This window comes from Panicum hallii, chromosome 5 (genome assembly GCF_002211085.1).
Source record: "Panicum hallii strain FIL2 chromosome 5, PHallii_v3.1, whole genome shotgun sequence".
Taxonomy (NCBI): domain Eukaryota; kingdom Viridiplantae; phylum Streptophyta; class Magnoliopsida; order Poales; family Poaceae; genus Panicum; species Panicum hallii.
The window spans coordinates 4,436,883-4,450,711 of record NC_038046.1 but is presented as its reverse complement, the minus strand read 5'-3'; the positions used below and the strand labels follow the sequence as shown (position 1 = coordinate 4,450,711).

The window sequence follows — 13,829 nt, the reverse complement described above, 5'->3', positions numbered from 1 at the left end:
AGAAATCAGGAGTTATCTTTTCGCTGAGAACAGACCCGAAATGATTTTTGAAAAATATCAAGGAAGGACAGAGTTCTCGATCTTTCGAACCAGTGCTTCTGTACGGCCACACCACATCGTATCTCCTGCACGCCACGCGTGCACAGGCCGAGGACTACCGCCGAACCGCGTGGGGCCGGGAGCATGGGTCCGCCTGCCCTGACCAGCTCAGACCAAGGTCACATGCGCCCGCGACGCCGAGTCGCTCCACGGCCACTGTTCCCTGCGCCGTGTCGCTGTCTCACTCATCCCCCCAATCCGCTGCGCGCGTCCAGTCCAAGCGCGACGCCTGCGGCCGGCCGGCCCCGGCCGTGCCCCGGCTTTTTCCTGCGCCCGCTGCATCGACCGTTCCGCCACCAGGATCGTGGGATCCCGCCGCCGCGAACCGGCGGCAGCAGGCCCGCCGGCCAACTCGTCGTGTACTTGGACATGGGCGGCTGCCGGTTGCTCTGCTTCTGCTTGACGCCATCCGCTTCGTCATCGCGAGACGGAACTCACGGAGCACGGCAGGCGCTTTTTTCCTTTCTCACTCTGGCGGAACGGCGCCGGCAGGGCCGGGGTTGGTTGGCAGTTCACGCCGCGGCGCGGCCGCGCACGGTGGGCACGGCACACCGGGAGGGCGGAGCCGCATCCAATCCCACGGCACGGCAAGCCCCCAAACCCTCGCCCCATGCAATAATTCTGCTCTGCCTCGCGCTGTCGCGCATCGCTGTCCCCCACCGAAACAACCCCACCCCCCCGCCGCGGCGTTCCCCTGTCCGTCCTCGTCCTCGGTCACCACACTTCGCTCTCACTCCACGCCGCGTACCGCTATTAATACCAACGCCGCCTCCGCCAGGCGGCCACCACCGTGCTCCGTACAAACTCAGCTCCGACCATGGCCGCCGCCGCGGCCCCATTCACCGCCCTTCCGTGCCTCCTACTGTTGCTGCTGCTGCCGTCGATCGACGCCGCCTCCAATGTGACGTACGACCACCGCTCCCTCATCATCGACGGCCGCCGCCGCCTCGTCATCTCCACCTCCATCCACTACCCCCGCAGCGTCCCCGAGGTATGCTCGGCGCTGCCCCTCTACGCCAAGCCTCTATGCGCGCGCACTCGTTGTAGCATTAGCTGCAGCACTAACTTTGCGGCACCCGTGCCCGCAGATGTGGCCCAAGCTGGTGGCCGAGGCCAAGGACGGCGGCGCCGACTGCATCGAGACCTACGTCTTCTGGAATGGCCATGAGATCGCCCCGGGCCAGGTTCGCGCGCCGCTTCAAAATCGACTGTTGCCCTGCGGCTATTTTACTTCTGAACAATGTGGGGTTTCTCAGTGGTGAATTTTGCTGTATTGCAGTACTACTTCGAGGATAGGTTCGACCTGGTGCGGTTCGTGAAGGTCGTCAGGGACGCCGGCCTGCTTCTGATCCTGCGCATTGGGCCGTTCGTCGCCGCCGAGTGGAATTTTGGGTCAGCTTCCTTTGTTCACAACTACGATTGACTATATTACACCGTTTTGGTTTTCCTGGTGTTTAATATGCGTATCGTGGATGGAGTTCAGAGGCGTGCCGGTGTGGTTGCATTACGTTCCAGGAACGGTTTTCCGTACGAACAATGAGCCATTCAAGGTGCGGTCGTCCTGTCGATTTCATGGAGTTTCTATGGTAGTTGTTTTAGTTTGATGTTTAACCGTAGTGATTTTTCTGGATGCAGAGCCATATGCAGAGCTTCACGAAGTACATCGTGAATATGATGAAGAAAGAGCAGCTCTTTGCTTCGCAGGGAGGGAACATTATCCTAGCTCAGGTCATGAGAGTTGATCTAGTATTTGTATTCTGTTTTGATGTTTTTGCAACTGATAATCCTAGCTCAGGTCATGAGAGTTGATCTAGTAGTTTATATTCTGTTTTGATATTTTTGCACCTGACAAATCCTATCTCAGGTCATAAGAGTTGATCTAGTATTTTATATTCTGTTTTGATGTTTTTGCAACTGACAGGCTTACTGGAATTTGCATTTGTACACTACAGATTGAAAATGAATATGGGGGGTACCTTGAGGAGCATTATGGACCTGCCGGTAAGGCATATGCAATGTGGGCAGCTAGTATGGCTCTTGCTCAGAACACCGGTGTCCCTTGGATAATGTGCCAGCAGCCTGATGCTCCCAATCCTGTGGTTAGTTTTGTCATCCAATGCCCGAGTGCCCGACTGTTTTATTAACAGTTAAAAAATGAATTGCGTCGTCAACCATACTGTTGCGCTCAAATCGCAATGTTTCTTTTGCAATCTCGATTCACACAACTGTCATGTTTCTACACTAAAAATGAGTCTGATGACATGCTCCTGACTGTTTTTCCCCCTAAAATTGAGTGATATTACAGTACGAAAATAAAGCTGAATGGCAGGTAACTGCTGGTGCATAAAATTTCTGTGATCCCTGGGACTACAAGCGAACACTACCACAGCTGTTTTCTCCATTATTATGTGATTTAATGCAAAATTCATGCGTGTTTTTTATACCCGTGTTTGATAGAATTAACTATTTCCTATGCATTACTGGAATTTTTTTTGGCAGATCCATTCATGCATGCAAATTGATATTTGCAGATAAACACCTGCAATTCGTTCTACTGTGATACATTCCAGCCAAATTCGCCTACCAAGCCAAAATTTTGGACTGAGAACTGGCCAGGATGGTAATACTACTTTGCATACTTTTATTAGCAACAGATATCTTGTGTTGTTGATAACGTAGTATGGAACAAATCATGGACACATTTTTCTTTTGTTTCTCCTTCATTCTCAAAATTGAAGTAAAATTATCTGCTTACTATTTATCTCTTTCAATTTTTGAGTAGGTTCCAGACTTTTGGTGAAAGTAATCCCCACAGACCACCTGAAGATGTTGCCTTTGCCGTTGCACGTTTTTTTGAGAAAGGTGGCAGTGTTCAGAATTACTATGTGGTAATGCCTTTACACTAATATTCTAACCTGATAAAGATTTGTATATTGGTGCATTTCATATTCTAAGTTGCCAAAAGCACTGTTTTCTGTTAGACATGGTCAAGACTCCAGCATATGAAATACTGAAATCATAGTTGTTCAGTACACCTACCTGGTAAACACTGAAAACTGCTATCCTTACCGAAAGTTGATCAAGTTTCTGCTATCCTTTTTGAAGTACCATGGTGGAACGAATTTTGGTCGCACTACTGGGGGTCCATTCATTACAACTAGCTACGACTATGATGCACCAATTGATGAATATGGTTTGGCTCTATTGCAACTATATCCCATCAATGATCTTAAGGTGTATGCCATCTTAACGTAGTTAATTGATCTGAAACCCAGGTCTTAGGAGATTTCCAAAGTGGGCGCATCTGAAGGAGCTTCACAAATCTATAAAATTGTGTGAGCATACCTTGCTTTATGGAAACACGTCTTTTCTTTCCCTGGGGCCTAAACAAGAGGTAACCTTTATTGTCGTGGAGTTATAGCTTGTGAGCTACAATCTAATCCAGTTAAATGCAACATGTTTAACTCAGTTACATATCAATATAAGCTCAGCATTTCTAAATTCTTAACAGCCAATGTCATTGCATTTAATATTTACTTGATTAATGCTGCTATATTGGATGGCTATGAAGTCATCTGTCTAATGTCAGCATAATGTGATTCAGCCTATGCGTTACTGCATATTGGCATTAACTTTTACCCCCAAGTCCCACATTTTGGTAATCCTACTGACTTTTGAAATAAATCGTCAATCTTTATTACAGGCTGATATTTACACTGATCAGTCTGGAGGCTGTGTTGCATTCCTGGCAAACATTGATTCAGACAAGGACAAAGTCGTCACTTTCCGTAACAGGCAATATGATCTTCCTGCTTGGTCAGTTAGTATCCTTCCTGACTGCAAGAATGTGGTGTTCAACACTGCTAAGGTACTCGACTTTCTTAGTGCCGTTTGCTTTTCAGAGTAGGAACAGATTCAGCCTAGTTAGATAAAATGAATAATGCTCTTCTCAGGTAAATAAATAATGAATAATTGAATAATTGTAACCATTATCCGAGTTTCCGATTCTTATTATTTACACTAGTCAATCTCCCCATGTTTCTACACGGGTAAGTAATTTTAGGAGACAGCTAATCAAAATTATTTATCTTTACTCTCTCGCACTCACACAGACATTTGCTCCTATTCTTGCACAATACTCATATGGTAGTTATTTTCTTATCTTTATCCGGTTGTGACTGATATACTTTTGTCTCCAATTACTCTATATGTAACAGTTACTTGAACGGTAGTGAGTTTATGGAGAAACACTGTGGTTTGGATTTTTTTTTATAACAAGAAATAAGGCCTACAGCTTTTTAATTCCTGATGATTGGTGATCTTTAGGTGCAATCTCAAACTTCGATGGTGGTGATGGTTCCAGAAAGTTTGCAAGCATTAAAACCTGATCAGTGGAGCATTTTCAGAGAGACAACTGGGATTTGGGGTAAAAATGACTTCATCCGAAATGGATTTGTGGACCATATTAATACAACAAAGGACACCACTGACTACCTGTGGTATACAACAAGGTTTGTTTTCTTCAGATCCTTCGTGTAAGCTTATTGCATAGTGAATGAATACACTGGTATTAACCAGACAGTGGTGTCCTAGTATCCATTCATCCTATGAGTTGATTTTGCTCCGAACCATCCTTTACACTTTCCAATTCAACTTGTGACTTAGTCTTTTTTTTATGCCATCTGCAGATTTAGTGTGGATGGAAGTTACTCCTCGAAAGGGAGCCAAGCTGTTCTTAATATTTACTCCAAAGGCCATGGGGTCCATGCTTTCCTGAATAATGAGCTTATAGGTTTGTTCTTTATTCTTACTTTCTAATGAAAAATATTCATTTAATGTAAAACTTTGAGTGGGTTTTTGCTGGGAGGTTTCCATAGTTCCTGTTCATCCCATATGAATCTTCGAAGTATCCATATATTCCCGTGTGGTCAAAAGATATCCTTGTGAAGTAGAATTCATGTTTCTACCAGCATAATTAATCACTGCTGAACCATAGATCTTCTGTGGTGCCTCTGACTCTTAGATACTAGTAGTTTGTTTACAGTTCTCTCCTAATTATTAGCTCCTCCATCATTATAGTCGTGGATATCTCTTTCCTCCAGGTAGTGCATATGGCAATGGCTCAAAATCAAGTTTCACTGTGGGATTGCCCATCAACTTGAGGACTGGAAAGAATGATCTTGCCCTTCTGAGTATGACCGTTGGCTTACAAGTAAGAACTTGCTACTAAACATGATTATCTTTGAACTATATGTGTGAAAAATCTTTACACATTGTTATTCTTTGTCCATGCAAATGTAGTGACATACACTCCTGAGAGATAAAAAGGAGAAACACACACCTTATTTGAGCAAAACTTTTCCATACTGATTGGGACTTTATGCACTCTCTAAGAATGCAGGACCCTCTTATGAGTGGATAGGAGCAGGCTTTACAAATGTGAACATCTCTGGTTTGAAAAATGGAGCTGTAGACTTGTCTTCAAATAATTGGGCGTACAAGGTGCTGTTTCCGATTTTCTTCATTTTTTTTCTGGACAAATTTATATTCAAGAATTCAATACAAAATTACATGATTATTTGATATAATTTAGCCATATTTATTTACAAAGTATGCGAGTTCTTTTCGTGCTGATATGTACTGAAATTGAGATGAAAATGCATGTTTTTTATTTTATTCATATATTTATAGATTGGATTGGAAGGGGAATATTATAGTTTGTTCAAGCCCGATCAGAGAAGTAACAAACGGTGGATACCACAATCTGAGCCACCGAAAAATCAACCTTTGACATGGTACAAGGTAAGCTTCTACAATTTTCATTCTCGAGATGAAGTTCTCCACAACCTCCTACATTTACCAACAAAACAAGCTTCCAGGTAAATGTTGATGTTCCACAAGGAGATGACCCAGTTGGGATAGACATGCAGTCTATGGGGAAAGGCCTCGCTTGGTTGAATGGAAATGCCATTGGGAGGTATTGGCCCAGGACTAGTTCCACTGATGATAGGTGCACTCCCAGTTGTAACTACAGGGGAACATTTGATCCAGACAAATGTAGAACAGGTTGTGGACAGCCAACTCAGAGATGGTAATGCAACGGAATTTTCCGAAGTTCATAGCGGTAATTTTATTTATTCTTCTATTAGTATTTCACAATCTGCTTGCTTGGTCCAGGTATCATGTCCCAAGGTCATGGTTTCATCCGTCAGGGAACACCCTTGTGGTTTTCGAGGAGAAGGGTGGGGATCCCACGAAGATCACATTATCCAGAAGAGTCGTGTCAAGCGTGTGCTCCTTTGTGTCAGAGCACTATCCCTCCGTAGACGTGGACTCCTGGGATAAAAGCACCACAAATGACGCCACAACAGCAGCCAAAGTGCAGCTGTCTTGCCCCAAGGGCAAAAATATATCTTCAGTAAAGTTTGCAAGCTTGGGAAACCCCAGTGGAACATGCAGATCGTACCAAAAGGGAAGCTGCCACCACCCGAACTCCTTATCTGTTGTTGAGAAGGTAAAAATTTGCAACGCTGTTCTCGATTCCTGACACAAATGCGCACATGAATCTGATCTTCGAATCAGAGGAGCGATTGATGGACCATCAGTTCTGACTTTTTGAGATGTGTTGATGCATGTGGACTTGGATCAACGCACGTGAACAGTCTTGGAGTTCGATCAGTGTCAGTCCTGGGTTCTGACTTTGCAGTGTTAGTGCAATTGGGATTAAATTACAAGTTTACAGTTCCACATAATGGGGATTTCCTTTTAGGGCCATCGGGGTTTGAGTAGAACATTTACAACGGTTAACTTTATATTCCAAAGTAACCATGAGGTTCATATGAGCTGTCCGATATTTTTTTTTTCATCAACAATGGCTGCATAGAGATCCACATACGATTGCTTTCCAAAGAAATACCCACATACTACTTTGACCATATCAAGCTTCGTACTTTTACTGAACAGTTTTTTGTGTTATTCTTGGCAGGCCTGTCTGAACACCAATAGCTGCAGAGTCTCCCTGTCAGATGGGGGCTTTGGGGAAGATTTATGCCCTGGAGTCACCAAAACACTTGCTGTCGAAGCAGACTGTTCTTAGCGAGCTACCTCTGTTATGCCTTCCAGGTTCCACTACAGGTGCTCTTATCAAAAGTTATAAATTGTAGTGATTATTGCGCAGCATGCTATGTTAACCTGGATTTGAAAATCTACCTAGATGTAGTTAACGGCTTCGCGGGCTTTCGCTTTGCTGAAACTTGAGAGGTGTTGCTGAACAGTGACCCAAAGCTGAGTCCTGATGAAAGGTGACAGTTAAGGATAGTGATTGATACTGACCATCCGCGCGAGCAAATTGCGTCGTACATTAGGATCTGTATGAACTGTTTGATTGAGAACCACGAACGAACTGCCATGGCGCATGGAGATCCGATGCACATGACACTGTTCTGAATTGGCATCCTCTTATGGATATCAGATCGCGCTGAGTATCCTCCATTGCCCCCTCTTCATGTTGCGTCGCGTCATGAACTTTCTCGACTAGCCAATAACAGTGATCCAAGGCTATGCATAAATACTATAAATTCTACTCCCTCCGTCCGTTCCAAATTGTAGGTCGATTTAGCAAATTTAGATGTATAGTTTTTTTATGAATCTACATATTATATCTGGATGTATTGTAAAATCTATATATCTAAATTTATCAAAACGATCTACATTTTACATTTTAGAACGGAGGGTGTCTTGTCGTTTCCTCACTGTTGGGGGGCACAAATGAGCTTCCCCACAGTGATACCACCGGGTTCACAGTGCGGGACTGTGGGTGCAGCGAGACGAAACTTCCAGCCATTCCGTTAGTGCCCCATTTGCCGTAGCATCTGGCTCACCAACTCGGGATCTGCTCGTGATATACGGACGTTGGAGTGTGCAGTAGTAGTCGGCCATCAAACTTGAGTGGTCCATATGATATGAATATTGGCATTTTTGTGGACTCCGGTGCAAATTGTGCAATTCAATCTAATTTCTTTAAGAGGACAGTTCAATCTTTCTTGTGCATTTCTGCATGTATCTTCCTTATCAGAGTTGCTCCGATTTTATTTGGACCAGTGTTGTCTTGGGCTGTCATCGTTGACGCCTTGAGCCCTTGACGGCTACATCTCATGCCGGCGACATCTTAGCTAACGGAATCATTTCTCCCTCCCAGTTCTTTCTTTTATTCCCATTTCTCCCAGCTCTGGCCTGTAGCGTGTGTTCAACAGATAATCCTGACCCCCGCATTTTTAGGGAAAAAATGGCACTACTGACAAGTTGGGCGTTCTTGTTCCTGCATGGCTTGCCTCTTCTGCATACTCTGCATGTATGCTGTTTGATGTAGCCCTAAGGAATCAGATGCAATCTTGCAGGCACTTTTCTTCAAAAAGAAAAAAACTTACAGGCACTTATTTCCTCAGTAAATACGCATCAGAGTTTTAAATCCTGCCTCTTTCGGGTCAAAGTCAACTGGGGTCTGGGGGGCAGATTTTGTCGCCAAAGCATATGGATTACTATTTTTTACTACTCGAAGTCGAAGTGCATTTCCGAAGACTGGTCTAGCGGTTGGTACAGATAAGATAGCCAGGGTGTGTTCAGCTGCTATCCGTGTCTTAACTCCACGGTCCACGCAGGAAGCAGTATTAGTTTAATCCAAGATAGCCATTAGCGAGACTATTTTGGAGCATCCAGCGTACATGGGCGTGGCAGGCCCAGCATCTCTCTGCTCTGAGCTAGTAGCAGCCTCGCAGCAGGCAACACAAACCAAGCTTCTTCTGCATGCCATAATTTATAAACACTAGCCGTGCTGGATGATTTAGCACACATAAGCAGCCAGCAGGAGCCCGGACAATGATAGCTCTCTGCCATCCACTAACGCAGGCCTCTCGTCAGAAGACTGATGAAGGAAAAGATAAGGCTGATGACACTGCAATAAAGAAAATTGGCACTTTTTTCTGCAGTGACACCTTTAAAGAGTACATGTGAGGAACAAATATTTCTTCTTCGTCTTAAAATTGTTGTTAACGTCAATCAGCTGTTCCTGTCTCTAATCAGTCCAACATCAGAAAGTTTTCATCTCAAAGTTTTTTTATTGAAAAATAGGGTTTCTACATAAATTGGCGGATCTAGGCAGAACGCCTGATGGATATCTTTCCCCATCTGCCGACACTCGAGCGATAGAATTCCCTGCTACTACGATGTCGTATATTGCGGGCTGCGGTTACATCAGGTCGTTTCGCTGGTTGCAACAATGACACGCATGGAGGAGAACCAGAAAGAAAGAAATGATTGTGCCGGTTTACCTAATTACCTTGGACCTGATGGTGCAGCTGTGATTTGGACACCAGTAAAGCGCAACTGCCATCACAGTGTTCTAATCCTATTAGTTTGCAGTAATGACGTAACCGGGAATCTAATCATGCTATCCTGCTATCTCCCAACATGCTAATATCATTGTCAATTGACAGTTTTCTAAGTAGCCTTCGGGTTCCATTAGGAAAGGAGAGGACAAGATCAAGGGCATCAACCAGGGGGCTAGGCATATCTTAATTCTCCATCAAACAAAGCCAAAAGGTTGAAAGAAATGGAATACCATACTCCAATTTGGCACATATATAGGCTCCAAGTGCTTTTATTTATTTTTGAAACGAGTGGTAGGCTCCAAGAACCTGAAAGCCATAAACATGTCAATGATTCGCAAAATGATGTCTATTTTATGATCATGTTGTCAACTTCAGATCCCCTCTGCAGAGATGGTTAATAGGAGGGCCCTCTCCTAGCAACAACTAGAGCAATTTGTTGCCTACATATCATTTCGTTCCATTACAAATTGTTAACATACTATGCAGTAGATGGGTATGTAGGAACAAATTTGCTCCAATCATTTCGTTCCATTACAAATTGGAACAGGTATGATAAAAGGAAGGGTCCATGTACACCAGAGCGCGAAAAGGAAACGCATCCAGGTGTGCTCAGCTGTTTCTGAGGCTCATTGCGAATTTCACACTGTTTCAGTGTCAACTCCAGCATGAAAGAGCACGCATGCCTTTTCGTTGCAACAAGTATATATAATTTCCTGAAATAAACAAAAATCCTCGAAATATATATCGTTTTCGTTTCCTGTCAGCTGCAGTGCTAAAGTAGCTAAAAAGAAACTCGGGAGTGTGGCTACACTGGACGCAAATCATTGGATTCTCTTCGGTTCCGTTGATCATTGGTGAATCCATGATCATCCATGGTTCTTGCTTCAGCTTTACTGCATGTTTCTTTCCATCTTTCTTCTAACTGACGAAAAACTAGATGAAGAAACGGTGATCATCCGTACCACAACCACCAGCAGAGATTCTGCATGGTTGCCCTCTCAGCTCCGGTCGGTTCAATCCCGATCTCCCTTTCCACTGGGGCGTACGTCCACGGAATTTCACCTCGCTGCTTTTCTTGCGCAACCGATCTTGGTTGAAGCGTCAGAATCAAGCAGCACGCACGCCATGCATATATAGAAACCTGACCTGGACGCGGAGCAAGGTCAAACCGGTCCACCCCTTCTCGTTTCACTCAACCACTCTGCCATGTTGGGTGTTTTTCTTTTCCCCTTCTTGCTCCTGCTGCTGCTGGCTATTGGTTAGCATTTCTGGTAGGAGTGTTAGTACTGATCCCTCGTGGTTTGGTGCCAACATTTGCTGCTCCGGGGCACGGCCCGGGTGACGTGCGAGCTGATCGCGTCCACGGGCTGGGATCGAGAGAGGAGCGGGCGCGGCGAGCGAGCACATTGAATTCCCGGCCGGGCATTGATGGGGCTCCGATTCGGCAGCGCTGTCGGCCAAAAGTGACCCCCTAACCGCAAGCAGCAGCCCTGCCTGGCCCTTGCTGCTCCCCCTCGCGTCGTGAGAGCTTCGCGCCCGTCTCTTTCGATCAATGGCGACGAAGAGAAACGATGCGAGCTCGTTCTGCCAATTGTTTGCAGTGAGCAGCAAATATCTGCGTGTGAGAGCGTCTAGAACCGACTAGTGATAGCGGCGTATGGTCATGGTCAGGTCCTCCTGTCGCTTGCGTTGGCCTTCGATAACCGAGCACCAGCCTAGTAAAACCTAGCCATGGAAAATGCAACAAGGCAGCCCGCGGGAAACCGAGGCAAGCCCACCGTGCCGTGAATTGGCCGACCGACAGACCCGGAACGGACGCTGCTGAGCAGCTTGTGCTCGCCCGTGCGCCCTGCCAATCCATTCCCTCGCCAACACGCGCTCCTCCCACCCAGAGCCGCGCCCGCGCGCGGGCATGACCGTTCCCTCGCCGTGCCCAAACCGCGCCGCGCGCGGCGCCCGGGCGGCTGCGGAAGGAAGCCGCGAGGACGCGCGCGGGGCACGTAAAAGCTTGCCCGCGGGCGAGCAGCGGCCGTGCAAGTGTGTAACGTGCGGCATGTGGCGAACACCTTGCGGGTTCCGGACGGGCGATTCGGCCGATCCGCGGGCTGTCGGTACCCCCCGGAGCGCGGCCGCCGATCGAGAAGAGGCCGCCACCGAACCGAGCCCGATCGGCCTTGTCTAGTTGCTGAGCTCGCGTGGCTGTCCGAAGGAGTCGTAAAGAACCCACGGCGTCAGATCGCATCACGCTGTTCTGTTCCTCCTCCTGCATCTGTGCCGCGCTGTGGACGCCGAGTACGTGGCGTGGCCTCCGCGGCGACAGACGGGCCAGGTGGCCGCGGCCAGGCGCTTCGCCGTCCCTTCCCTTCTTCTACTCGTACCTGGCGACCTCCCCTCGCCTGGCACATGCGCGAGGCCGTGCCCGCCCCGGGAGGAGGAAGAATCCAAGGAGAGCGCATGGCATGGCGACTGTTTCGATCGATCTGCTTCTGCTCCACCATACGGGACCGTACGCCCACTGGTCTGCAAATGAATTTTCTACGGGCCAACGCGATCGAGCTGCGGGGGGAAGTTGCTGGTGGCGGCAGCGCACAGTGGAGATGGGAGACGGGGTGGATGATTGATCCGGCGGATCGGGGCGGCTGGCTGGCGGACAGCACGAGAGGCCGGCCGCTGGCTACGCTGCCGGTACGGACAATTATTGCCGCTAACCGTGCCGTACTTAGTATTCGCCCCAACCCCATCGATGGATCAATCATTCACCTGCACTGCACGTCTGCACCAGGGGCCAGGGCTGCCGCCGCCGCAGCGGATCGAAGTCGAGTCGTGCTTCGCCAGATCGAAATCGAATCGTGCCAATGTGACGCACGCTGAGACGGAGTGTTGGGGAGAGAGCATGACGGCACGGTCGATCTCGATCGGCTTCCGGCCTTCCAGTGGTCTGCTCTGCTGCTGCTACGAGCAGGAGCAGCGCTGCTTCGCAATTCTGAAAGAAAGAAAGACCGGCACTGGCTCGTGCCCTCGTCGCCTTCCGATCCGTGAGAAAGGAATGGCAGTACGCCATTGGAATAGAAAAGAAAGGAGTTAGTATTGCCGAGCTGGCTCTGACCACCACGTACATCTGTCGGCACGTATGTCACGCATGCGCAATGCATGGCCTCGTGCGGACGTGCACGTGGGAATAGAGTGCGTTTAAGGCATGCGATTCAATGACGGAATTTTTACCTTCGCACCACTTCCACTGTTGCTGCGCAAGACACTGTTATTTGTTAATGCAAAGATAAGTATACATACATCTCTTCACGAACATAAGCACGGAGGATGGACATATATATAGTATAACACAAAAATAGTTACAAGAAATTAAAATTATATCGTGTATTGAGGAACATAGTCAAATATATTGAAGCTATATCTATATCCACGGACATAGCCACAATGAAGCAACAAATGTTAACACATTTTCTTGTATAAATTTTGTTAAATTAGATAATTTGATTTATAAGAAAACAAAATATCTAACACTTTGGAACATAGTGGATATTTTTTTAATTTAAATAAAGATAATAGAGACATATCCTATAGTATAACACAATAGCCAGAAGAGATTATATCATATTATAATACATCTATTTAGGAACATAGGTACAATAAATAGATAGATATAGTGTAACATGATACCCGCAGTATATTGAAACTATATCTATATCTATCCATGGACATAGCCACAATAAAGAAACAATTGTTAGCATACTTTTTCTATAAATTTGATCAAAGTTATAAAAGTTTGAATTATGATAAAACTATAAGAAGTGAATATCTTTTAAATTTTTGAAATAAATATACTGAAGACAGATATAGTAGTATAAATCAATAACCACAATAATCTAAAGTTATATTTATATTTATCTAGGAACTTAGGCACAATAAATAGATAGATATAGTGTAACACCATACCTACAAGATATTGGAACTATATCTATATCTATATCTATCCATGGACATAGCCACAATAAATCAATAGTTCCTTGTTTAAAAGAAAATTTGTCTTTGGGTGTTTGACTACTTGACATCACTCAGGTATACATGTGCCTTCTGTTTAAAAGATTGTTTCACACTTCTACTTCACCGTAGATACAAAAAAAATTCAAGACTTGTTATGGTATTAATTTGTAAAGTGGTACAACTACATGATCATCAAAATATCTCCTTCCATTTTTACGAATATCAAAACTGCCAATAGAAGTCTTTATCCTAGTATTTACTAATATCAAAACGTGCACATTAAGGTGGTGTGGATATTACCATATGGCATCGGGTCTGAGTCGGGAATGTTATTGCTAGTCA

At 45.8% G+C, this 13,829-nt stretch overlaps 1 protein-coding gene across 2 annotated transcripts; it reads left to right on the top strand.

The window, feature by feature from the left end:
• The first annotated feature begins 258 nt into the window (after positions 1 to 258).
• LOC112893820 (beta-galactosidase 3) lies at positions 259 to 7,590 on the top strand. 2 transcript variants are annotated; one of them, XM_025961320.1, is made up of 19 exons: positions 272 to 1,090; positions 1,188 to 1,283; positions 1,379 to 1,491; positions 1,583 to 1,649; positions 1,735 to 1,827; positions 2,052 to 2,198; positions 2,631 to 2,719; positions 2,882 to 2,987; positions 3,205 to 3,292; positions 3,375 to 3,493; positions 3,803 to 3,967; positions 4,426 to 4,610; positions 4,788 to 4,891; positions 5,202 to 5,311; positions 5,494 to 5,601; positions 5,791 to 5,901; positions 5,979 to 6,190; positions 6,277 to 6,613; positions 7,085 to 7,590. In XM_025961320.1, exons 1-19 carry the CDS (start codon positions 917 to 919, stop codon positions 7,193 to 7,195), a joined length of 2,535 nt encoding a protein of 844 aa, XP_025817105.1. In that variant the 5' UTR covers positions 272 to 916; the 3' UTR covers positions 7,196 to 7,590. The 2 variants fall into 2 exon arrangements, 1 of the variants encoding a protein (XP_025817105.1); XR_003228917.1 differs by lacking the exons at positions 5,979 to 6,190; positions 6,277 to 6,613; positions 7,085 to 7,590 and having other exon boundaries at positions 259 to 1,090; positions 5,501 to 5,601.
• Positions 7,591 to 13,829: the final 6,239 nt, after the last annotated feature.

Excerpts from the sequence above, each read along its gene's own strand:
- LOC112893820 (XM_025961320.1), top strand. The coding sequence starts at position 917 with ATGGCCGCCGCCGCGGCCCCATTCACCGCCCTTCCGTGCCTCCTACTG. Across the intron at positions 2,988-3,204 it reads GTGTTCAGAATTACTATGTG|TACCATGGTGGAACGAATTT; the intron begins GTAATGCCTTTA and ends TCCTTTTTGAAG. Across the intron at positions 6,614-7,084 it reads CCTTATCTGTTGTTGAGAAG|GCCTGTCTGAACACCAATAG; the intron begins GTAAAAATTTGC and ends TATTCTTGGCAG.